The 27,991-nt window shown below is 35.5% G+C and overlaps 1 protein-coding gene across 7 annotated transcripts in view; it reads left to right on the forward strand.

The window, feature by feature from the left end:
• The window catches only part of nebu (solute carrier family 2 member nebulosa), a 70,889-nt gene that overhangs the window by 40,197 nt on the left and 2,701 nt on the right, over positions 1-27,991 (forward strand). For 2 of the 7 annotated variants that reach the window (XM_087357439.1, XM_087357440.1), the window contains exons 4-6: positions 23,941-24,070; positions 26,629-26,873; positions 27,487-27,808. In XM_087357439.1, the coding sequence (XP_087213565.1) occupies positions 23,974-24,070; positions 26,629-26,873; positions 27,487-27,808 (664 nt within the window). In that variant the 5' untranslated portion in view covers positions 23,941-23,973. Of the gene's footprint in view, positions 1-283; positions 453-8,248; positions 8,602-20,116; positions 20,416-23,940; positions 24,071-26,628; positions 26,874-27,486; positions 27,809-27,991 lie in introns of those variants that run through there. The other 5 variants (XM_087357438.1, XM_022067982.2, XM_022067983.2 and 2 more) reach the window with 5 other exon arrangements.

A 27,991-nucleotide genomic window follows, 5' to 3' on the forward strand; every position in this document is an offset into this window, starting at 1 on the left:
GACGAATAAACCATAGAATCATGGTAAGCACGGTTACTGTTAGCAGTGTTACCACAATTCGAAATTGACGTTTTATTTATAATAAGAAGAAGGCAGGATCACAGAAATTTTGCTGCTGAATGTACTGATAATCGTCTTATAAAGATATCTCAGATATTTGCTCGGGGCACGCCATTGTCTGATACTAATCGCTCGCCCAAACATGGAATCCCTTGTTTGCTTGCGGGTTGCGTGTGTGAGTGGGGAGTGTGGGCTGTGGAGGGGAGCTCAAGAACGCGATGTCGTATCTTGGCATTCCTTTGAAAAAGGTCGCCGTGGTCAGTACGATGTGTGGTAGGCGCGGATGACAGGACGTTTCGTACGAGTCGTGACTGGCGTTCTTTTCATGATCTGTGTAATTCGACTCGTTTCTATTGTTAAGCCCGAAAGAAGACAGAAGACACGCGAAACAGGTAAGTGACAGCTCCGCGTGTGTGTGATTCTAAGGGACAAGTCTGAGACAGTTTTTTTTTTTTTTTTGCGTACTTAAAAGCCTGACCCTGATATCAGTATGAAGGCCGACAGTTCCCATGATTTATGTAAGAGTCCATTTTCGAAGGAATTATTTAATTTTTTTTTAAAAAAAAAACATTACTAGTTCCAAAATTTATTTTATTTAAAATATTTCAGAAAGACGATAATATTAAATTCCGTAATGCTTGTTACGATCTCACTCAGAATAATTTTACCAGCTGTCTCTGACAGAAAAGCATTAAACATTAAAATGTACAGAACTATAATTTTACTCCTTGTTTTGTATGGGCGTGAATTTTAGTCTCTTGCCATAAGTGACAAGACAAATAAAAGAACATGAATTATGGCCTTCTAGCGAGGAAATTTATAATTTCTCGCCAAATTATAGATAATCATATCAAAGGCGATTAGTTGAGCGAGTAGAATGAAACCAAATACAATATTTTAGTGTGTTAGATGGATTTATTTGGATTACGATAGAATCCGCGTGAGGGAATTTCTTAAGCAGGGCGTTTAGCAGCCTGTCAGGACGGACTAACCTCAATGGAGAGTTAATGAAATTGGTTCAAGATCGTCTAAGGATCGTTTTTGTGAAAATATATTTTCTCGGGGAAAGAAATTTCTCATGAGATTTTCGACCGGTGTATGGGACCGGAGCGTAATCCGGTCATGGAAACTAGCAATGGCTGGGGGTTGGTCGTGCTGACCACACGTCACCCTATATCTGGTTGGATGATCGTCCACCTATGCTTAGGCATGTGAACGTGAGGCTTTGACTCTCAGAGGGCTGTTACACCACGGAATATTAATCTATTTTTCACGAAAACTTATTTTTAGACTTAATTTTTTCTGAGATGATAAAGTTGCGTCATATTGTGATAAATATATATTTGTTTAAATCTTGTCAGTCTAATCACAATAAAATTCCTATTAAATATTAAAATATTACTATAATTAACATTTAAATATTTAAAATATATTATATGATGTTCTCTATCGAAATGTTCGATTTACATTAGATAATAACTTTTTACACGAAATGTTTCAGTTCTAAAAGAACCATCTTCAGGTGTATAAAATTATATAAACTTAAATATAATTTCTTAAATGCAACTTTTTAGTCAGATGTTTTTCTCTCAGTTTACGGATCGTTTTGTGAAAAACTATTTTTAGACTTAATTTTTTCTGAGATGATAAAGTTGCGTCATATTGTGATAAATATATATTTGTTTAAATCTTGTCAGTCTAATCACAATAAAATTCCTATTAAATATTAAAATATTACTATAATTAACATTTAAATATTTAAAATATATTATATGATGTTCTCTATCGAAATGTTCGATTTACATTAGATAATAACTTTTTACACGAAATGTTTCAGTTCTAAAAGAACCATCTTCAGGTGTATAAAATTATATAAACTTAAATATAATTTCTTAAATGCAACTTTTTAGTCAGATGTTTTTCTCTCAGTTTACGGATCGTTTTGTGAAAAACTATTTTTAGACTTAATTTTTTCCTTGCAGTAAAATCATGCCTGGATGAACATAGTCGTAAATTGATTCATTGATTGTTTCCTATAACTGATCCAAATTAAGACTCTTCTCGAAATAGGTATGTTATTAAAATGTATAGCCATAAATGAAAAATTTATATTGTTTGTCACAATGGGGTGTCTGAAAGGTCTTATAAGAATCAATACTTCTAATTTAATAGTCTAATAAATTTTCAGTCTCAATTTTGGCAGACCGTCAACATTCCAATTTTAATTTTACGATTATCCATTTGTAGAAGGCCTTGGAGTTACGACATTTTATTACAGATTTGACCATAAATTGTTTCTTCGAACAAAAAATATGTTTTAATAAATTCATTCTATCTTACACCACTTTTTAAATTTTATTACTATATCAGATTGCAGAACGCCAAGCGTGAACAATTACAATTAAAGCGATTATCGTAGAAATTACGCACCCCGTGGAATTATCTAATAAAGAGATATTCACTGTGGCAGGATGTTGTAATACGATGCTGTAATCACGAAGTATCAATCACTGATAAAATATAATGAAATGTAGCTTTTGTAACACGGAGTAGATTTATAGTTCATTTTTCCTTGAGAAAATTACCTGTCTCTTTTATCTTATCACACAGACTTTAATCTGTCTTTGTCGTGTTCAAGATCTACGCTCTCTTCACGACAGATCGTGGTTGCCAAGTGATTAACATAAATGTTACATATTCGGGAGAGATTCACAGTTGAATTCTAGACCCGGAGACTGAAATTCTTCGTGGTTTTTCATCAAAACTCTTCGTTAGGTTGACAGTCTGTCCACACAACAGTTTACAGTTTCAATGTTTATTAAGAATCTACTACATGTTTCGACCTTAATTGGTCATCTACAGTCCACGTAATGGACTTACAGATTACCTATTTCAGCTGAGTGGACCATGAAGATGTCGTCGGACTCTTTAATCAACTGCCAGGATGGTATCGTAAATTATATCACGACAATTTGCTCTCATATCTGTACAAAGTCCATACTTCAATGTCCATCCTATCGTTATACTCTCTGTAGCCGGATTTATTGACAGTAAATTTAAATAAACTCATTAGACAGTGGTTATTGTAATCAGATTTATAAATTTGATTCTATTAAACGAAAGTAATTAGAATATAACATATATTATTCAGTAAGTTACGTATTAAAAATAAATCTACACTTCATTATATAATGTTACATTACAGTCATAATATAAATTATTGAAACTAACTATGAATTATTAGCACATAACCAGTGGAGAGAAATTATTAGGATTTGAGGTTATGACGGCGTTGAATCTGAAGATGGCCGCCATTTGGGTCATACCACCGTGTAGTCTGGTAGAAGTTTACAAATCGCCCTGATGAAGGAGGCAGCGAGAACCTCTGAAACGTTGGCGCACGGAACTACAACCCAGAAGACATCCATATTTGGATGATTCTTCGCTCGTGTCCGATCTATAAAAGGTTTTAAAAACGTTTTATAATTCCGTGTTCGAGAATTTGCGGTGTTGTGTTACGAGATAAAAGAGTTAATCTATTGTTCTCCAAGATTATTTTTGGATGTTCGCAGCAGATGTCAGTGTCTAACATATTTCTTTTTTATATATATATATATATATTTATAAGGTAGTATATTTGCGTCATATTGTGAATTAGGTTAATATTTTAATATTTTCCGTCAAATCACAATTTTTAATAATAAGATAATAAAATATATAAAATATTTAAAATATCATTTCACGTTCCGCATCGAATGATCCAATTTGTAAATCGATCATTCGATGCGGAACGTGAAATGATATTTTAAATATTTTATATATTTTATTATCTTATTAAAATTGTGATTTGACGGAAAATATTAAAATATTATATATATTTAATTATCCATCCCAGTTTCGAAGGTAGTTCAAACACAGAAGCTGTCATCCAAGCATTTGGCGTTGTGCTCGTATTCAAAATGAATGTTTTTTTTAAATTCCTTTCGAACTCATAGAGTTACTTCTTGCTATTAATAACGTCTGCATAATTATTGTTCACGTCATATTGCGAGTTAATGGGACTGTAATTATGTATTTGAACTTTCTCCCTGAATAAACTGATGCAGTTTTAAAAACCAGACAGTAATTTGGATTACCTCCATTTTATCGTCTGTATTAAGGATATTCTGTGGATTATAAGCGTTTAATACAGTTTTCGAATCAGTTTGTATCCCATTGTCCCCTGCCAGTTCATAAGAATCTCGTTTCTCTCCAAAACATTTTACATCTTGTCAGTCATCCATTGGTTACTTTAAAATCGTCTAATTTTTTTCGCCAAAATCATTGGCTATTTATATATAATGCTGTGATTAACAGGTGAATTATGATAATTGGCTTGCTTGAACCAAAACAATTGTGTTTCATTTATAACATCGTATTTTCCTTCCACGATTCCATTTTGTGTCTACACTCGTATTGGCGTATGACTAATCACTTGATTTTAACAACGGCGACAGATTTTACTAAGCCACTTCTGTTTGAGACAAGATTATTAAATTTAACTTTTCACATGTTTCTATAAGACGCAGTTTTCTTTTCTGTTACACTCAAATCTTTTTCTCTACTGACATTTTTATAAAATATTATTGAAATTTATACAAAAAAAAAATCACACGCCGTTCACGATGACTGAAAGCAACAGAACTGCACATATTTTCTGATTGTTATGTGTAGTGAAATAGTAGAATAATCTGCCGCAAATAAGTTTGACCGTACTTAAAGTCATTAAACTGTTCATGAAATGGCCTTTTAAGAAACAGTTTAAATACAAACTTACTGTGCATTTAAAATAATCCATCTTTAACTGTTCAACTTTTGTTCTGGGGATCTACTTGGCAGACACGTGTCTGCTCCTCGTGGATGGAGGTCCCTGCTGCCCCAATTTCGAAATGAAATCATTCGTGACATTATCTTCATTGCAGATAACACTGATTCTCATAACTGAAAACGTAATTCTAATAACGTTGAAATTATACTGTATCTTGGTGATTTGAATACGATTCTATTAATATAAATCTGCTGTATCTAATAACCAAAGAAGATATTAAACCGCCCCTACTATAAATAAATGCATTACAATCCGAAATAAATTACTCTCGCTATTTATCTGCTTTCAACACGCACTCAGATATTTTATAAACAGTAATTTCGTACTGAGATTAATTTTAATTCCCTAGGATTGAGAGCTTTTGACGGAGATATTTAATATATTTGTAAAGGAGTGATGATGTAATGTAAATCGAACATTTCGATAGAGAACATCATATAATATATTTTAAATATTTAAATGTTAATTATAGTAATATTTTAATATTTAATATGAATTTTATTGTGATTAGACTGACAAGATTTAAATAAATATATAATTATCACAATATGACGCAACTTTATCATCTCACGGAGATATTTAATTAAGTAATGGCATTTTTCTACGATTATATCGATACATGTAAAATAAAAAATGGTCAGCCCGACTTTCTGTGAGAGTGTGATACATATTTTCATACACAGAAATAATTACAAATGTTGAAAACATCGAAGACGAAGTGAATTATAATTAAAATAAGAAAGTGGTGAATGTAGAAAATTACGTACTAACAACTGTGTCTTTATGCTAATATCATAAGACTGCCCGTAGAAATCATACGTAAAAATGCAGATATTAATACTGGAATCATATTTCTTGTGTCTAGTTGCAGAGAACGAATTTCCTTCGTATAAAAATACGATTGAAACTCATTTGAACGAATTTATTTCGACGAAGTGTTAGTGGTTTGCTATAATATGCTTATGAAGGCCAGTGATACCCCAAATTTTCTTCACAATCTGCACACCCTGATTTTCCAAAGACACATGACGGCCCACCACAAAATTTCGCCCCACGAGAAGGCGAGTACGAAACTACACGTGGCCATTAACTATCTGTGTTTTTTCCTTGCCCTTTGAAAATACAGTCATATTAAAAAAGCATATCGCATGTTGAATCAGTAAATGTGTGTGTGTGAGAAAGAGAGAGTCTAACAAATTTTTTATGTGTATTAGGAATTGTAATTATGGAAGACACGGCAATTGTGTCTTTCTGATACTTGCGAATATATAATTTTTTGATTCAGTCCCTCATTATGTTCTTTTGAAAAAGCTTAATAACTTTGGACTATCTTTTCCCTATTTAAAGTGGTTCCAAACTTACTTATAAACCGGATCTGCCTTTTTTCGCATTTTAACTCGGCGTTATCTGGAGTTTCACAAGGCGCTATCTTGGGACCTCTCTTATTTAATGTTTTAATCAAAGACCTTTGAGACCTCGCATTTTTTTTTTTTTTTTTTTTTTTTACAAATCGAAGTTTTGTGGTAACCCTGCGTCGAACAAGTCTATCGGCGTCATTTCTTCCAACAGCACGTGCTCCCTTCGTGTGTCTGTGTCACATTTTGGTAATTTTCGCAATGTTTTTTAGACACAATGCTATTGCACACTTAATAGACCACAGTCTAGTGTAAAAATAACTTTTATATCCACTGGGAAACCAAAAAATTAGTCTGACTCGCTTTATTGCGGTGGTCTGGAACCGAAGCCGCAATATCTCCGAGGTATGCCTGTATTCTAAATGTATCTTATTTCCTGATGACTTGAAACTATATCGTGAAATTAAATTTATTGATTCCGTGCATCAATGGTGTGATGATAACAATATGGAACTTAACATAGATAAAACCGAAATTATATCGTTCACACGTAAAACCAACAGTATCCATTTTAATTACGTTTTTAGTGGATTTTTAATCTTGCGTACTAATTGTATAAATGATCTTGGTGTTTTGTTAGACAGTAAACTGTATTTTCACTGTCATGTAAATTGTGTTCATTCCCAGGCACTAAGGACCTTTGGGCTTATTCGTTTTATTACTTATAATTTTTCCTCTCTAGACAGCCTTGTTGTTTTATATAATGCTTTAATTACGTCAAAGCTTGAGTATGCTTCGGTTTTATGGAACAATCTTACATAGACAGATTCTAATAAATTAGAAAATATTCAAAGGAAATTTGCCAGTTTGTGCAATTACCGAATTTTTCAGTTTAATATCACACGTAAATACGAATTGATTTTAACTACTTTAAATTTTAGAACACTTTATTCCAGACGACGACATCTCGATGCGTTATTTCTTATTAATGTATTTAATGGTAAAATAAATTACAATTCCATTATGGACGCTGTTGGTTTACGTGTGCCGGCGAGGCAAATAAGAGAATTTTCTACTTTTAGTGTAAACAGTGCGCTAAGATATAGTCCTTCAGCGAGGTGCGTCATCACTGTTAATGACGTATGTAAATATTTGGACGTATTTAGCATAAAAATTGTCTCCCTTGAGGACACGTTCTCAATAAGGAAAATGATCTAGATACGTTGTCTTGATAGATGATCTAGCTTGGTTATCTGTTTTTTTGAATTTACCTACTAACTAAGCTGATATAGAATCGTATGCTGCTAATAAATTTTTTGGAAATTAACAATAATTGCAAAGGTTCATTACTAACTTGTGACTGAGAGAGGTAAATCTAGCTTTCGTGTCTTCAAATGAAATGTCTGTGAGGGGACAGGCTATTGAAAATGTAAAATCCTGGTAGCAATCGAACTTCGTCGTTGTGTAAATAGATAATATGTTCGTCTCTGTTCTAATATCGTGCATCGCAAAGTACAAAGTACTTAGAGAAAATTTAGAAACCACAAAACGTCGTGCCTCAACTTTGAAGTGAGTCACCTTGACGATAAACGATACATCGACTCGTAGACGAGCTCGTGAACTCATCATATACGCTCCAGTTGGCACGTTCGTTCGCTCGAAAAACTCAGATTGTAGAAAACAAATAATGCAAATAATGTAACTATTGATTCAACGTGCCTGTTTTTGAAAAAGGAAACAAAATTATCAATTCTTTAAACCAATTCGCATTCAATGACAAATACCAAATATTATTAACAATGACAGAATTCAAACGATATATTGAAACAATCGACTGTTCGTTCCTGGCATACTGCATACTTGTTTACACAGCACGACAAAATAGATAACACGATATCTCGAAGTAGAATGGTTTCGGAGCTCTCGATTGTCTGATAACAATATTGCGACGTTAACTTTCGTAGCAATGAGTGGCCTTTGGCGTTGTAGGTGGGACGCTACCGGATGTCTGTAATTTTTGCAGTTCTGTACTTGGACTGCGTACTTAAGTCATGAAGTTTGCGAGGGGCTGGGAGTGTAAAACTGAACCTTACTTTACGTGTGCCACATCATTTGCATAAATGAAATTGACTACAAGAACCGAATGAATTAGATTGAAGTTAACGGAGCTGATTGATGGAAATTTTAATGTAAACACGAATTATTCGCTGTCGGATTTTCTTACGTGGATCGCATGAAGATGTGATGCCCCAAAACGGATTTAACTGATCTGACCAGGTACAGGTTTTGTGCAACCGAACTCGGACTTCAGCTAATGAGGTAAAACACATTGTTACTTCAGGATTAATTGTTTGTTTTGGTTCGTTAGGTTAGGTTACGTGACGTTACGTTAGGTTTGGTTAGGTTAGGTTAGGGGAGGTTTGGTTTGGTTACGTTAGGTTACGTTACGTTAGGTTAGGGAAGGTTTGGTTTGGTTACGCTAGGTTACGTTATGTTACGTTAGGGAAGGTTTGGTTTGGTTACGTTAGGTTAGGTTAGGTTAGATTACGTTAGGTTTGGTTAGGTTAGGGAAGGTTTGGTTTGGTTACGTTAGGTTAGGTTAGTTTACGTTAGGTTTTGTTAGGTTAGGGAAGGTTTGGTTACGTTAGGTTAGGTTAGGGAAGGTTTGGTTTGGTTACGTTAGGTTAGGTTAGATTACGTTAGGTTTGGTTAGGTTAGGGAAAGTTTGGTTTGGTTACGTTAGGTGAGGGAAGGTTTGGTTTGGTTACGTTAGGTTAGGGAAGGTTTGGTTAGGTTAGGTTACGTTAGGTTTGGTTAGGTTAGGGAAGGTTTGATTTGGTTACGTTAGGTTTGGTTAGGTTTCGTTAGGTTAGGGAAGGTTTGGTTTGGTTACGTTAGGTTAGGTTAGGTTAGGTTTGTTTTCAATTTTACTGCAAGCTGTATAGCCTCGTGAGAAGAATCCTGTAATTAAAGAATTGGTAACTAGATATCAAATATTTGCACCGGATGACCATAATTTAAAGATACAGGCACCCAAATACGTAAGAAATGTAATTCATTATTAATATATGATATGGAGAGCAAACTTGTATCTTAAATTCTTATTGGCGTTCTCAGGATGTTAACAAAAGCATCAAACTGAATCCCAAGTTAAATTACTAGCCAATATACCGTGTACTGTGGACTTGAAACTTGAATTTTCTCTAAATTACACATATTTTGTTCGAACCCTATATTTTGTGATTGCAATAATTAGGTCTTCATGTTAGTAAAGGGGCGTATTAGGGGCTGACCGCTTTGTTACGCTGTTGGTTTTCTTCAGCAAGAGTTCGCTGTACTTTACTCTGTTCATAAGAAAAGTACGAAAACCTCAGGGCTTCCATTATGAAAATATTTTGTTGCAGAATACGATTGTATAACTTTTGTAACTGTTCGTTTTACGCGGGTATAAAAGAATTGAGCCTTCGTGGTCTGAGGTCATCGTCAGCTCTTTGAACACGTTATGCGACCATTGTCTTCTGTGGACTCGCAGATTTAAACAAACCTTCCGACATCTGGGGGTACGCGAAGACATCTTAGGGGGTACGTGAAATTTAAAAAAAATATGTTATTTTATGATAAACACTGAATAATCAGTAATGTAATTTATTTAATTTATTTTAGATGTAGATTATATACTATTTATAACTTGAATTATACACCAACAACTTTGGGGGTACAAAGTTGAAGAGAAATTATATCTGGGGGTACGAGAAGACATCTTAGGGGGTACGTGAAATTTTCTTTAAAAAATATTATTTTATGATAAACACTGAATAATCAGTAATGTAATTTATTTAATTTATTTTAGATGTAGATTATATACTACGTATAACTTGAATTATACACCAACAACTTTGGGGGTACAAAGTTGAAGACAAATTATATCTGGGGGTACGCGAAGACATCTTAGGGGGTACGTGAAATTTAAAAAAAATATTATTTTATGATAAACACTGAATAATCAGTAATGTAATTTATTTAATTTATTTTAGATGTAGATTATATACTATTTATAACTTGAATTATACACCAACAACTTTGGGGGTACAAAGTTGAAGAGAAATTATATCTGGGGGTACGAGAAGACATCTTAGGGGGTACGTGAAATTTAAAAAAAATATATATTATTTTATGATAAACACTGAATAATCAGTAATGTAATTTATTTAATTTATTTTAGATGTAGATTATATACTATTTATAACTTGAATTATACACCAACAACTTTGGGGGTACAAAGTTGAAGAGAAATTATATCTGGGGGTACGAGAAGACATCTTAGGGGGTACGTGAAATTTTCTTTAAAAAATATTATTTTATGATAAACACTGAATAATCAGTAATGTAATTTATTTAATTTATTTTAGATGTAGATTATATAGTATGTATAACTTGAATTATACACCAACAACTTTGGGGGTACAAAGTTTAAGAGAAATTATATCTGGGGGTACGCGAAGACATCTTAGGGGGTACGTGAAATTTAAAAAAAATATTATTTTATGATAAACACTGAATAATCAGTAATGTGATTTATTTAATTTATTTTAGATGTAGATTATATACTATGTATAACTTGAATTATACACCAACAACTTTGGGGGTACAAAGTTGAAGAGAAATTATATCTGGGGGTACGAGAAGACATCTTAGGGGGTACGTGAAATTTTCTTTAAAAAATATTATTTTATGATAAACACTGAATAATCAGTAATGTAATTTATTTAATTTATTTTAGATGTAGATTATATAGTATGTATAACTTGAATTATACACCAACAACTTTGGGGGTACAAAGTTTAAGAGAAATTATATCTGGGGGTACGCGAAGACATCTTAGGGGGTACGTGAAATTTAAAAAAATATTATTTTATGATAAACACTGAATAATCAGTAATGTGATTTATTTAATTTATTTTAGATGTAGATTATATACTATGTATAACTTGAATTATACACCAACAACTTTGGGGGTACAAAGTTGAAGAGAAATTATATCTGGGGGTACGAGAAGACATCTTAGGGGGTACGTGAAATTTAAAAAAAATATTATTTTATGATAAACACTGAATAATCAGTAATGTAATTTATTTAAATTATTTTAGATGTAGATTATATACTATGTATAACTTGAATTATACACCAACAACTTTGGGGGTACAAAGTTGAAGAGAAATTATATCTGGGGGTACGCGAACAAAAAAGGTTGAATACCGCTGAGTTAAACCAACACAGGAGAGAAGAAGACAGTAAGTAACGAGTAAGTATCCATATCTCGACTGGAATTCGAACCTGCATCCTTTTGACCGCGATGTGATTTTTTTTCGTCATTTATTAGATTATTCTGTAGACGTACTTAAAATTGTTTTTCCTACCTTTGAGCTGTCATTAGATTTCCCGTTACATTCCGCAACGGAGTGTAAAGGCCAAAATTAGTGTCTGAGCGAGTGAGTCAGTAGAACGAATTTAATTCTGACCAAATTTCGATTATCCATTTTATTTCTCGGGTCACTCACTAGTGACGTGTTTTTGTGCATTAAATAATTATTTCGAATACGATTATAAACAGTGAGACTTTAGTGATAATTAAAATAATTACTCATCATTTTCTATAACTACCATTGAACATTCTTTCGAGAAAAAACCAGTCTTTAAATTGACTGGATGATCGAGGTTTTAGATTTCTGCAACATAAAGATCGCTTATTTATATTTTTATATGTAATTATTTCACACTTTCCAAAATCAGTTTCCCGCCACCCAATGATCCCTCTGCATATAGAATATGACCGTCATTTACAAGCAGTGGATAAGAGTAGAGAAAATATTAGATTTAAAATAAAACTAGACATAAATAATTATCTAATCATGAAAATCTATAATCCATTTAATATCTATGTGGTTCAAATTTTCTGTGGCAATAAAAATAAGGGGGAGTGTGCACACGTTTTGCTGCAAAGTTCTTGTGTCGATTTCCAATTCCATTTCAAAATCTACCCGATCGTAATAAAGAAAATTAAAACTGAGACAGAGAAGAAAATTTTATCTCATTATGGTTATATAATTATAATACGAGTGAGTTGAAAATTTCGTGACACTGATTATACGGTATGATATTCCCTACCATAAAATTACTGATCATTTGCAATTTCCCAATGGTTAAATTATGGTGAGCAAAATAGTTATTACGTTATGCGTCAACTTGTTTTTGTTTTCAACTTGATAATTACGGAATGGCGGAACTTATTTTTATCCCCTCAAGGCCTTCATTTTTCCCCCCGTCATAATCCGTGGGGCCTTCCTCTGTTCAAGATATCCAACTCCACGTGGTCGCCACACACCTGATGCCAATATGAAGCCAATTCACGGAAATATGAATGAGGATAATATTGTCCTTGACAGAAATTTGCGTCGCTCCACACACTAGCCAATTGCAGTATTGGAAAATACGTCTCGGGACTCATTGTATGCAAATAGTTCCATAATCGAGTAATTCATATCATGTTCGATGAAGACTACGATTCTTAAATTTCAAAATTTTTGTGATTGTTATAAATTATTACGATCGGTACCGAAAATTTTGGTGTCCTCATTTCATATCGTTTCTAATTCTTTAACGCGAATGGAATGAAATATAATCCAATGTTACGCTGAAACCATATAAATGTAATGTTTACAAAACCACGCGTTGTCGGAGCTAAATAGTGAATAATTATTCGGAACTGAGATGTGTTTTGTTCGTATTTCGTATCATACTTTCACACTGAAGAAGACAGATGTTCCCACGAAGCATAAATTAGAGTTGGCTTTGTTAGATTCACGTGACAAAAGATATTAAGTGCACTAGTCCTGCTGCTGGTAATTCCTCAAGGTCATTATTTAAATTGTGAAAATAAGTCTTCGAGGAAGATACAAATTATATGAAATAAGTCGTCTACCTAAATTAGTTCCTTTCTTTAAAATAAATAAAATTTTACGCCTACTGGGAAAATGATATTCCTTATATCACGTATTTTTTAACAAACTCTTATTTCTCGTTTTTATCTTTTAATGATCTCTTTTCTGGGGTCTCGGTTTCGATTCCCGGCGGTGCCCGAATTTATAACTTGTGTTAGGCAAGGCCGTGGTCTAGGCAACACGGAGTTTTCCTCCGTGTCATCCCAACAATTACTCCATTCACACACAGAAGAAGGCAATGGCAAACCACTTCTGGATCATCTGCCAAGAACGTATATGAACAGGTCCCAGTCCGAGAAAAGGATGGAAGGATCCCGATTATATGGACCTGTCGTCAGACAGAACACTAATTAATTAATTAATTACAATAAACAATTAACTGCTGGAGTCACAAACGCTTAAGGGATCAGTTCGTCGTAAGGCCTCGACATCTACCGGACAGCTGGAAAACTAGGATGATCTTTTTATGGCCTCGAAAGGAATTCGTAGTCATGACCAAGTTAGATCTCGCAGCTACCATGGAAAGTAAACGAACACAGGGCTCTGTAACTTTTACCTGGTACTTGGACATTAGCGCTCACGAAGGAACACTGAGTTATCATTCAGGGGTCTAAGCTGTGTGTTCTAGTATAAAAATGTCAGACACGACAGAACTAATTTATTACTAAAATACACAAGAAAGCACTAGACATGGAATGGATGATATTTTCGTATACATAGCTTATTCCCATTTATTTTCATTACTGGATAAACTATAATTAATTATCCTTAGACCCCACCCGATTTTAAATTAACATTGAACAGCAAAATGACTTCAACTTGAGTTTCGTAGTACTTCCGGTTCTTATCTGAAATAACGACGCTGTCTGACCGCGAGGGCAGCTCCAAAGTAGGAAGGGAGGTCAACAATGTGCTGGTTTCCATAAGCATCTGTAGCACGAAACAGAGGTTTTAGAAACATTCTTAAAAACGTTGAGAAGAAGCATTCCATTGTTGATGATTCAAAACTTTGAGAAGAAGCATTCCATTGTTGATGATTCAAAACTTTGAGAAGAAGCATTCCATTGTTGATGATTCAAAACTTTGAGAAGAAGCATTCCATTGTTGATGATTCAAAACTTTGAGAAGAAGCATTCCATTGTTGATGATTCATAACTCTGAGAAGAAGCATTCCATTGTTGATGATTCAAAACTTTGAGAAGAAACATTCCATTATTGATGATTCAAAACTTTGAGAAGAAGCATTCCATTGTTGATGATTCAAAACTTTGAGAAGAAGCATTCCATTGTTGATGATTCAAAACTTTGAGAAGAAGCATTCCATTGTTGATGATTAAAAACTTTGAGAAGAAACATTCCATTATTGATGATTCAAAACTTTGAGAAGAAGCATTCCATTGTTGATGATTCAAAACTTTGAGAAGAAGCATTCCATTGTTGATGATTCAAAACTTTGAGAAGAAGCATTCCATTGTTGATGATTCAAAACTTTGAGAAGAAACATTCCATTATTGATGATTCAAAACTTTGAGAAGAAGCATTCCATTGTTGATGATTCAAAACTTTGAGAAGGAGCATTCCATTGTTGATGATTCAAAACTCTGAGAAGAAGCATTCCATTGTTGATGATTCAAAACTTTGAGAAGAAACATTCCATTATTGATGATTCAAAACTTTGAGAAGAAGCATTCCATTGTTGATGATTCAAAACTTTGAGAAGAAGCATTCCATTGTTGATGATTCAAAACTTTGAGAAGGAGCATTCCATTGTTGATGATTCAAAACTTTGAGAAGAAGCATTCCATTGTTGATGATTCAAAACTTTGAGAAGAAGCATTCCATTGTTGATGATTCAAAACTTTGAGAAGAAGCATTCCATTGTTGATGATTCAAAACTTTGAGAAGAAACATTCCATTATTGATGATTAAAAACTTTGAGAAGAAGCATTCCATTGTTGATGATTCAAAACTTTGAGAAGAAACATTCCATTATTGATGATTCAAAACTTTGAGAAGAAGCATTCCATTGTTGATGATTCAAAACTTTGAGAAGAAGCATTCCATTGTTGATGATTCAAAACTTTGAGAAGAAGCATTCCATTGTTGATGATTAAAAACTTTGAGAAGAAACATTCCATTATTGATGATTCAAAACTTTGAGAAGAAGCATTCCATTGTTGATGATTCAAAACTTTGAGAAGAAGCATTCCATTGTTGATGATTCAAAACTTTGAGAAGAAGCATTCCATTGTTGATGATTCAAAACTTTGAGAAGAAACATTCCATTATTGATGATTCAAAACTTTGAGAAGAAGCATTCCATTGTTGATGATTCAAAACTTTGAGAAGGAGCATTCCATTGTTGATGATTCAAAACTCTGAGAAGAAGCATTCCATTGTTGATGATTCAAAACTTTGAGAAGAAACATTCCATTATTGATGATTCAAAACTTTGAGAAGAAGCATTCCATTGTTGATGATTCAAAACTTTGAGAAGAAGCATTCCATTGTTGATGATTCAAAACTTTGAGAAGGAGCATTCCATTGTTGATGATTCAAAACTTTGAGAAGAAGCATTCCATTGTTGATGATTCATAACCGTTATAAAAGTACTAATTTCACAAATAATGGTTACGTTCGATGAATATTTTGCAATATGGCGTCAAATCTATTAAATGAATTGAGGGATACAGGCACAAAAGTGTTGAAAAGTGCGAAATTTCGCTCACATATGAACTTTGTAAAGTTAATTTCTTCTCATCGCTAGTAATATTAGCCATGTTTGTTTGATGGGAGATACTTTTAATGTTCTGTCTTTCAGATAAACTTTAAACTAGTAGGTCTTTTTTTGGATTTTCCATCCGATTACATCCGTTATCAAGAATTCTTAATCGTTATTATCAACCAGTTAGTAACTGCACCAGTAACTTGAATGTCAGTGTACTTTGAAACATGTTTTGTTTCAAGAAATATTGTGTAATTATCAGGTCCACGACAGTTTACCCAATAAACTTTTCAATGTCGAAGTTAATGTTAAGAAGTCTGAGGTCCGCCCAGTCTCCTATCCAATGGGTACCGAGGTCCTTTCGCGAGGGTAAAGCGTGGCTTTGGCGTAACGCTGACCACTCACCCCCATCTAGTGTCGAGCTCGAGAATGAGTAGGAGCTATACCACCTCTCCCTCCAAGCGCCTATATGGCGTATTTATTTATTTTATTTGTTAAGAAGACCGGAAATGTGTAAGAGATTTAGACTTTTGTGAAAATACATTTTTATGAGTATAAAAGTTCCAAAGGAAAACATTTATGCCCATGCACTGAAACCTACATAAGACGATCTATAGATGACAGTGCGTGTTTTTTTTTTTAAAAAAAAAAATTCAAATGCTGATATTTTAACACCCTGCAGAGCGCAACGGAAGGGTTCGACCGATGTAGTGGTAATTAAGACTAACAGTTTGAGTGGGTTTTTTTGTTTTATGCCAGAGGTCCCTATACCTCCTATAGGTCCTCTTCTGATTGCTGGTTCTTCTTCGTATGTCTTCGTCTCATCTTCTTGGTGGACGAACTCTCAATTCTGATTTCTTCATTTCTGATGCCTTGCAATCGACTTACCTCACAGCTTCGTCTCGGAAAATCCATTTCTGTCTGTCTTTGTTCTTTATCTACCACGTCTGAAAACCACAAGCAACGATGCTCTAGACCAATGCATTATAAATTACGTAGATCCTTGGACCAGAACAGTGCTTTCAGTTTTTTAATAACTTCTTTTATATATATTTTAAATCTTGTCCGTCTAATCACAATAAATTCTTATTAAATATTAAAATATTACAATAATTAACATTTTAAAATATTTAAAATATATCAAATGATATCTGATAAAAATCTGATAAAAAATGTACGCTAAAATAATATATAGAAATTGTATTTAAGTTATTATTGATTTGAATCTTTATATAATTATATACACCTTTTAGGAACTGAAACATGTCGTGAAAAAATGATGGTCTAATGTAAATCGAATATTTCGATAAAGAACATCATTTGATATATTTTAAATGTTAATTATTGTAATATTTTAATATTTAATAAGAATTTATTGTGATTAGACGGACAAGATTTAAAAAAATATATATTCATTATATCACAATATGACGCAACTTTACCATCTCATGAACTTTTTTTATTTTGCGTTATTCTTTTATTTCCCTTTGGAACTTTCCTTCTTGCGAAATGATCACACCTAAATATTTATACTCTCTACGTGATTTTATGGTTTTTCCTTCTATGTCTAGGTCGAGACCTTTCTGTCCTATAACTATGTATTTAGTTTTATTGAAATTTATTTTCAAACCCCATTCATCGTAGATTTACGTTTGTTTTCTAACCATACGAGGTGCGATCGGAAAGTTTCTAGACTGCGCCTATAAAAACCCGTACACTTATCTCAGGTATTAAATTCATCCATCACCCCCGAAGTAGTTCCCCTGGGAGTGAACACAACGATCCCAGCGCCGCTGCCAAGCCTGGAAGCATCCCTGGAAATCTTTCTTTGTCAGCCTGTCAAGCACCATCTGCGATTCTGCCTGAATCTCTTCTATCGTCTCAAATCTCCTTCCCTTTAGCTGAATTTTCATCTTTGGGAAGAGGAAGAAGTCACACGGAGCTTAGAAAGGAAGTTGGGGTCGGTTCTTGCAAGATCTTTGAGCTCCTGACAAACGAGAAGTCGATTCTGCTTCTGGTCCTCAGACAGGATGCGTCGCATGTGGAGTTCTTCCTTTAGAATCAGCTGACAGGTCCCATAGTCTATCCCAACAATGTCGCACAAGTCGTTGATGGTACGACGTCGATCTTCGTAACATTTTCGGGCGTTGTGCTCGAAGATGGTCGTCCAGAACGCTCGTCATCATCGACAGAGGTTCGGCCATTTTTAAAACGTGAATGCCACACAAAAGTTTGTGCACGACCCATTGCGGACTCCCCAAATGCTTGCTTTAGCATTTCATAGGTTTCCGTAGCCGTTTTGGCGAGTCTTTGGCAAAATTTGATGCACACGCCATTTCGAAATCGCAGGAGGGTCGGTGTAATGCACTACCAAAACGCCCGTAACTAAGAAACAAATGCTAATTCGATGATGCCGGCTGGCACACTGATTCACTATGAATGTAGGCCGCACCCCCTAGCGGCAGAAGCTCGTACTACATCCGGTTAGCCCTCTATTGACACAGTCTTGAAACTTTCCGATCGCACCTCGTACATTGTATGTCGTCTTCATCTTGGGCTACCACAATTTGGTGATCAGTAAATAGAAGATCATGTAACATTTTATTATCTATCTCAATGCAAGAATTATACCCTTTAGCATTTACAGCAGCAGAAACAATAAGTTTTGCTTAAATCGGGTGCCAGCCTACACAGAGAGTTTCAAATCGTTGAAATTATAGTAACTAACCTAACCTAACCTCAAAAGGGTCTCGCTATTGGTTACGCGCAACCACTGACCAGTTCTGGGCCCTTTTGAACACGGTTTTCAGAAAAATAAAATTGAGCGACTACCAAATTCTCACTAATGACTCTGTGATTATAATTGAAGATTTCTTATCAAATGAGGTTATCTTTACGTAACCACGACATTTGTTTGTGTGTTGTTGGGATTATTTGTTTGTTAGCGGAAGATTTTGGCCATGGAGTGTAACAACAGGTGGTGGTAGTTGTAAGTTGGAAATGCGAGGATCAGAGCGTGTATTTTCAAAAGCTTAAATGAAGAGAGAGAGGTTAGTTCAAATTACATAAAATTGAATTACATTAGACAGATACAGATCTGTGAACATCCACAGTACATCCGTGAGTTACAGGCGAAAATATCGGGAGTCCAAGGTCAGCCTCTGAGCAAGTTTAATCCACTACACGTATTCACACCTATTTCATATTAACATCGATATTATTACGCCCAGATAATCCAGTTAAATTCACTGATAAGATCTTTGCGTGTATTTGTTGTTTCTCCTATGTTTAACGTCGCCCAAGAAAACATTATCCAAAGACCACAAACTGTAGGAATTCGCAACATAAATGTATTTTACTTCTCTTTGCAATACTTGAGTCGAGGTCTCGTTGGGAGTCGATGACTCGAATCTCCGGGAATTTACAGTTCCAGATCCATCTGTTGACATGACTTATCGGTCACAAGATTGATGTTCATAGTATATAATATCTAATCAAGATGCAATTACAGATAATTTCCATTATCTGTGGCCCATGGGTCAACATTAGTCTTTCGATAAACAACGTCTGAACACCATTGTTTTGTAGTGGTTCATAGGCTTTCCCGCTATATCACGTAGGTCCTTCTTGCACTGGAGTTATCACACGCCCTTTTTTTTTGTCTCTTAGGTTATTCTTGCACTGACAACATCCCAGTAGGTTGAGTGTCCCGTGAGAACAATAACCCCAAGAATAAGTTATTAAAGGTGTGTGTTTTATTGTAAAAAAAGGATTAATATCAACGGAGTAACATGAACTTAACCTAACAATAACAATAAGACGAAACGAAATATTTGGCGTGACCTCAAGTAACTTTGCATGACTCCCATATTTATCATTGTATTTTTTTTACGTAGTAAAATTCGTATATATATTTTTTTTTACTTTTTGTCAAAATTGACTTTATTGGGGGGCCCCAGGCTGGTGCCTCATGCCCCTGTAGTTAAATATGGCCCTGCATATAGAAAAGAAAAATTCATGTATTAACCTCAATGTTGCAGAGACGAGTGTAAATGGTTGCCATCTAGCGGACAGTACCTAAACTATTTGAGAAATCAGCTGATGATCGAAATAAACAAATGCGAATCGCGTGGTTGGTGATCCATTTGACGGGTCGTGGCATGTAGTGGCTTGTGATAGGAATCTTTGTAAGGAGGCGGATGTGTTCCAGTGTATGTGTGGCAGCTATTGGGAATGTGACATTCTTCCTTGTTGTTAAATCCGTTCTGAATTCCTCTGATTGTGTTGTTGCTAGTGCATGAATGCACATCACTGTTAATAACTGGAACTTACAAAATGGATGAAATTATTCAGGAAACAGAAAATCTGACATCTCACCATGTTCCCACTTACGGAGCAGTGGTTGACCCGGTAAGTTTAAAGATTGCACGAATTTTGGATGAATTTCTCGTGTTGGTCTGTAGAATTTTGTTTCCTTGCTGTGTCTACCAGCCATGTTGATTGCACTGAAAAGTCTATCAGAAATGTATGATGTGAAACAGAATGACATTCTGTTAAAATTGCTGTGGACACTGTTGTGGTAATCCTGTTGCAAATAGAATTAATGATGTCATTGTTGGTCTTCTCAGCTGTGATGGAAGTAGTATGCCCCAAGAAAACTTTGGTACCTACTTACATTTCCACATGGCATCATGATCTAACCTCTTCACCACCACGAGACCCTAAAATCTCGTAAAACTGATAACTTTGTGGATCTCAGAATATGAAATTCATTCATGCCTCTGCAATTGTTTCTAATATTTTGGTTCTGAATGTTGAAGCTCATTAATTATTTTTAAAAATATTTGATTTTTTTTTTCTGAAATGTTTATTAATTTCACATCTTATTTAAGAAGTTTAATATTTTCCCGCTAGCCAGCAAATTCTTATCTTTATTATCATTTGCTGTGGTTGACATGGAAAATTTTCAAACAAACTCAGATGCACGCAATATAAATACAAGAAGCGGACATAACCTTCAAGTGTCAATCCCTAAGCTCAGCAAATATCTGAAAGGAGTTTACTACACAGGAAGTAAATTATTTAATAAAGTTCCTCCTGCGTTAAAATGTTTAAATCATAACATAAAAGTATTTAACCAGCACTAAAAGAGTGTCTGTTATCCCACTGCATCTACACAGTTGAAGAAGTTACTTTAAAAAATATTCCACAGTTATTATAAGTATTTATAATAATAGTGATGATTCCTTGAAGAAATTACTTTCTGAAAAACTCTATTATTTAGCTGTTAAAACTTTGTATCTAATCAATTGAATTTTATTTGTATTCTGTCATATTTTACATCCATGTCATAGGCTTGTGAAGGATCTATGGAATGTAAATAAATTCTGTTCTATTATTATTCAAATTATTTGGCTTCTTTTGCTTTAACAATTGTGAGCATTCTTTATGAAATCATGTTTTATGCTGCTTTAAAACACATAATGACTTAAGACTGTCTTTGGCTGAAGTTTTGATAATCTCTTTGATATTTCCCATCCTCCATTGAATAAGACAGAGTAGGACATCATTTATTTACATTCCATAGACAAATTGTAACAGCCAAGGATGTGGACCGCATCATAATATGAATACCAACACTTTGTAAATAATATTTACATAAATATTATAACCAACTAACTAGATGGCTTACGGAACCCGAGGGTTCATCACCGAATTAACCAAAGCCCTCCACCGGACCCTGTCCTGGGCCAACAAAATCCAGTCTCCTTCAACTCCTATCTCCCATAGATCCCGCCTGAGATTATCCTCCCATCTACGTCTAGGTCTCCCCAGAGGTCTCTTCCCCTCAGGCTTCCCAAATAGTGGACCCAACCAACCAGATGGCTTACGGAACCCGAAGGTTCATCACCGAATTAACCAAAGCCCTCCACCGGACCCTGTCCTGGGCCAACAAAATCCAGTCTTCTTCAACTCCTATCTCCCATAGATCCCGCCTGAGATTATCCTCCCATCTACGTCTAGGTCTCCCCAGAGGTCTCTTCCCCTCAGGCTTCCCAACCAATACCCGGTGCACTTCATCACCCTGACAATATTGGAGGAGGAGTACAGATTTTTAAGCTCGTCATTTTGCAGTTTTCTCCACGCCCCACCGTCTTCTCTCCTAGGCCCAAATATCTTCCTCAACACCCGATTCTCAAACACCTGCAATCTGTGTTCCTCCCTCAGAGCGAGAGACCATGTTTCGCACCCATACAAAACAACAGGTAACATTATTGTTTTGTATACTTTAATCTTTACCTAAATGTTATAATATTTAATAATTTTCAATTGAAGTATATATGATTTAAACTTTTAATGCTTACTGGAAGTGAGGTTAGGATTTGGCATGTGGAGGCCATGTTTATGCCTTCTGCTTATACCCTGTAACACATGCCATTATTCTAATTGTTTTTATTTCGAATATTAAATGATTTTTTCCTTTTTTAAGTTACTATCAGTTTCTAACCCAGTACTTAAATACTTTGTCTTATTTTCATAATCTATATTTAAATTTATAACGTTTTGTTAATAAAAAAATTCATGAAGTTCATCGGCTTTAAAAAAAAATTTCTTCTGGGCAAAGACATCATTAATGCAGTTTTGAAAGTCATCATTATCAGGATGTTATATAAGCTTGGATTGACAATTTATGGTTGACGATGGATCATTGATATATAGGAGCTAAAAAAGATGACAACACATGTGATATAATTTAAGTTAGGTGATTTTATTTCTACTTTGTTTTCCGCTATTAAGGTATGAGTTAAACTATTTCCTGAGATTACCTTTGAATTTCTTAGGATTTAGTTTTAATAGTAACATGGATTTACACAATCAAATATGTTAAGTTACGAACCTTAATATTTATTCTCTCATGCCTCTGTCTAGTGTTACCACCTGTTGGCAGAGTTAAAGAATTATTTATTTGAGTAACTATTCGTGTATCGTTGTTTGTGTGGTATTAAGAATTAACAAAAATGCAAGCGTCAAGGTTCAGAATGTTTATCCCAGTTAATATGCACAATCCTCATCAAATCTCAATATAATATAATAACACTAATTTAGTCTGAGAATGTATTGAGTAATTTTTTTTTCAATATTCTATCGGAACAACACAAGTTTGTTGATGTAAGAGAATGAATTATATTTCTTGTCATTTCATTTGCAGTGGTGGGCAAAACATTTATGAAGTTGGCTGTCTTCTCGGTTGTAGCGCCTTGTAGTCTGGTAGAAATGTTCGTACTCCCCGCCATGAGTACCTCAACACATTTATGTCTTGACGTTCAGCAGGCCATCGGATGGCCTTAGCTACTCGCGGCTACCCTGACTGAGGTTATCCGTGCGTTCCCTCATTTGTAAGGAATATACCGGGATATCTTCTTCTACTATAAAAATTTGTGATTCCCCGTTGTCTTCAAGAAATGACGTCATCAACAATGTCAACTATAAACAAACTCGGCACTGTTGTGTAACAGCAATGCCGAGTAAACAAATAATGCTTCACAACAAAAACTATCAAGCCAGTCGCATGATCTCTGCTCCAGAAGTGTAAGAAGACGTTATCAAGTATTTGAATTACCAACTCCAGGTAAACTGATACTTATTCGATATATTACGATTACGAAAACTGACCTTATGATCGATTTTAAGACGAAGATTTGCAAGGGTGGGGCTGGACGTAAAAGGTTGACTGACCAAGAACTGTTGGCCTCTGAACAGCGACGTAAAGAACTAAAACATCAGACCTATTTAACAAATAAAGAAAAGCGAAAGGAGACTTACATTGATAGACGAGATGACAAGCCAGAGAACACAGACGGTTCACTCGGCAGAGTGAATAAACATTAACAAAGAACATCGAAAGAGAAATGTCTGTGATCTTTGTTTTTTCAGACTGCTGACGATTTGGAACCTCTTTTGGAGAACATGGATCCAAAGTTGGGAATCAGCACACAGACTCTTGTATCAGCGAGTGGTCAGCAGAAGGGGGCAAAACTCCCACAATATGTGGCTGCCATATCAGGTAACGCGAAAAGAAGAATTCTACTTAGAAATACTTGATTAAGGATTTTAAAATTCAATTTGAACCAAAATAAACTCATGAGGAAGTTAGGAGGAGATTAAATTCTGGAAATGCTTGCTACTTCTCAGTTCAAAATATTTTGTCTTCCCGTCTGATTTCTAAGAACCTGAAAATTAAAGTATACAAAACAATAATCTTGCCTGTTGTTCTGTATGGGTGCGAAACATGGTCTCTCATTATGAGGGAGGAACACAGATTGCAGGTGTTTGTGAATCGGGTGTTGAGGAGGATATTTGGGCCTAGGAGAGATGACGATGGGGCGTGGAGGAAACTGCATAATGACGAGCTTAAAAATCTGTACTCCTCCCCCAGTATTGTCAGGGTGATTAAGTCGAGAAGAATGAGATGGGCTGGACATGGATGGGACAAGAGGTGTGCACCGGGTACTGGTTGGGAAGCCTGAGGGGAAGAGACCTCTGGGGAGACCTAGACGTAGATGGGAGGATAATCTCAGGCGGGATCTATGGGAGATAGGCGTTGATGGAGACTGGATTTTGTTGGCCGAGGACAGGGTCCGGTGGAGGGCTTTGGTTAATTCGGTGATGAACCTTCGGGTTTCAGCCATCCAGTTAGTTAGTTTATTTGAACGAAGATAACTCCAAAATTTTATTTAAACATACACAAATTTAATTAAAGAGACTATGGTAAATAATTGACCCTGATTTGTCTTTGTATTAGGCACGGAGCAGTTCGCCATAATTAAGGTTAGCAGCCGAATATTACGTGTACTTATATCCCCAATCCAATAAATTTTAATAAAACCTGAATGTTTACTTTTGTTTGAGAAACATAAATAATGCGTTCAGAATTCTTATCAGAAAATGGAAAAACAAATGGGAAAGCACCATTTATAAATCCAGGCACAGATTTTAAGATAATATAATAGTTTATGTCGAAGAAATCAGGTAGAAAATTGTGGGCCCTGTGGCAGTCATCTGCGGCCACAGTAATGAACCTCTAGTTTCCATAAAGGGTAGAATATTTGTGAATAGGTTAACGACTATCAGCTTGTCAGTAAGGACTCTTTTCCGTCTCTTCTACTGACAGTCAGCTCAAGTTTGAGTCTGCGCCCCACGGTTTACACACCCCCGAGACAGTTCCGGGACTTCCAGTAATTTCCGGAATAATCTACGCCAGCCCAAATGTTTCTAGCGTGGTGTGCTGTTTCCCCACCGTCTGCATTCCAGCCGAGAAGGTTCCACAAGTCGATGCACGCTGCATACTGGCGCATTTTTGTGTTTCATGGAAAATAATTAATTTTTAGTAACTTCCTTGCCATAGCTCATATCATCCTGAATGGCACTTATCTCATTGTTCAGTGCGGCCATTATCTTCCTGAAGATCGTCTGAATATTATTTATGAATTCAGTCCGTACCGCGAAGAAAACACTACACCTCACCATTACGAAAATCAGCTGGTTAACCCTTTGAAGCCGAAGCTCGTCTGAATATTATTTACGAATCCAGACCGTACCGCGAAGAAAACACTTCACTTAACCATTAGAAGTCGAATCAGGCGGTACCACATAAGATTTAACAAAAGAACATCCCGGTCAAAGCCTTAATCAGATGTAATGATGCACAAATTTTATCGTGACGATTATCGGTAATTAAACTGTCCTTACTCCTTAAAGACGGATTAATAACGATATCTTATCACAGTTATTTTAAGTGTTAACATCATGAATTGTTTTCTTGGTGGCAACTTCGTTACTTTATGAATAGTGCAGCCTTGATTACAGGTGACCTCCACACTGGTTCTCCCTCGTCTTCACTCTGAGCACACCTGCATCACTCAGATGTTCCCACGACCGTTTCTGAACAACCAGTAAACAGCTGACTGTACACATTGCGCACAGCTAATATGGCCTTCCGTAAGGTTACTGTTGAAACTTGTGCTTTGTAAATGTGTTTTTGTATGCACGTGCATATAAAACTTCGTGTCATATTGCTTTAGAAGCAATAAATACATCTTTTGTTAGTAACTATGAGCGAGTCTTTGTTATTTCAAGTTCCAATGACTTTTTATTCTCCTAGTGTTGTGGCACGAACATTGTTTTTCTTCTGTTATGGCCACACAACAAAAAAAACTGCTTCTTATGTTATTCTCCACAAAAAATAGTTCCTATTCTCAAGTTGTTTGATTTTTATGTTACCTTTAAGGCAGAGTTTTTCATGTGTAAAATATTTAAACTCAAGTTGTAATATTTTTATGTATTATTTATATGGGAAACAACAGAGTTAGGAAGATAACTGCTGATTTGATAATCAGTCTCATTAGACTTAGTTACCAACTGTAAAACACTTGCGCTGTCTGGTCCTTTACAGATCGTGCACCGCACAAACACTGGTTGAGAATTCAAGTGCTTTCAGAACTGCAAACGAAGCCCAGTTCAAGTTTGAAGTTGACAGAAATGTCGGGATGTTCAACTGGAAAGATGCATTTTGCACATTTAATCAGCAGACAAGGAGTAATTAAAGGACACGTTGTGTTGCAGTTACGTTGGGCGCATTTGCGTTGGGTAATGTTCTCGCATGGACGTCTCCAACTCAGGGAGAACTTGAAGGCACGCTCGGAACTTCAGATTGGTCGTGGGTAGGCGCTCTAATGGCACTGGGAGCTGCTGTTGCTGTTATTCCCATTGGGTACCTGATCGACAGAATTGGACGTAAATACACAATGTTGGGACTGGTTCTGCCATTCACTGCTGGATGGGCACTCATTGCGTGGGCGGAAGACTCTGTAAGTGTGTAAAATACACTGGCATTATTGTTAATCTCCATAGATTTACATTATTCAGACACAGAAGTGATCACACGTCAGTTCCTGCATGCAGGCTGTTAGACAAAGATGCACGTGGGTGGTTTGTGCCGTGTAATGTGGCGGAAGTTTACCGATGTTTCGCATCCAACTTGATTACAGAGGTAGCAAACGCCTCTGAAATGTCAGTAAACTTCTACCAGGGTACGTGTTTCTTTGTACTCGCTGTCGTCAGAACGTGAAATCTCACAAGATGTCCTGTAGAGTACATGTAATGCTGAAAAAGGATGAATTGTTAATAATTCTTGTTTATTTCCTTCATTATTCATCCCTAAACCCCCAAAGTTAGGTGAAGGATAGGAAGTTAAGGATGGGAGACCCCAGGTATTGTCAGGAGGTGAAGTGGGCAGGGGCAAAGCCCAACTACGAAAATGAAAGCAATAGCAATTATTCAGTGTTTGCATGATGAATAAACTGTTGCCACAAACTTTTTTTAGACATTCATGCCAAAAATATTATGACAATACTATATTAATTAAGGAATAATGATTATTGGTGTTTACTAATTACCGAGTGATGATATTAATCTGTGCAGGCTCCGATGTATATGGTGGGACGATTCATCACTGGCATGATGGGCGGAGCATTCAGTCTCACGGCCCCGGTATATACGAGCGAGATTTCTGAGAAGGAAATACGCGGCACGCTCGGAAGTTATTTCCAGTTGATGGTGACTATTGGCATCCTCTTTGTCTATGGACTCGGCAGCGTGCTGAGTGTATTTACTTTATCTGTGGTCTGTGGTGTCGTACCACTCGTATTTGGCGCCGCCTTCATATTCATGCCAGAGACACCACTGTACTACTTACAGAAGGGGAAAAAGGACGATGCACAGGCGTCTCTGCAATGGTTCAGAGGTAAATATTGTCGAACACGCCTCATTCATCCATTTCCCCCCAAGAACTTCAAGCAGTCAATCATCATTGAATGACTCAGATGTGTTTGCCATTTTCATATCATTCAATTCGTTAAGATCTGAGGTTATCACGACAGAGATGTCTTCTGGTCAGTAACATTCACCTTGATGATGAAGGCAGTAA

Source organism: Zootermopsis nevadensis, unplaced genomic scaffold, assembly GCF_977971745.1.
Source record: "Zootermopsis nevadensis isolate Lab colony 2312 unplaced genomic scaffold, Znev_1.0 Znev_ptg000028l, whole genome shotgun sequence".
NCBI classification, from domain to species: Eukaryota; Metazoa; Arthropoda; class Insecta; order Blattodea; family Termopsidae; genus Zootermopsis; species Zootermopsis nevadensis.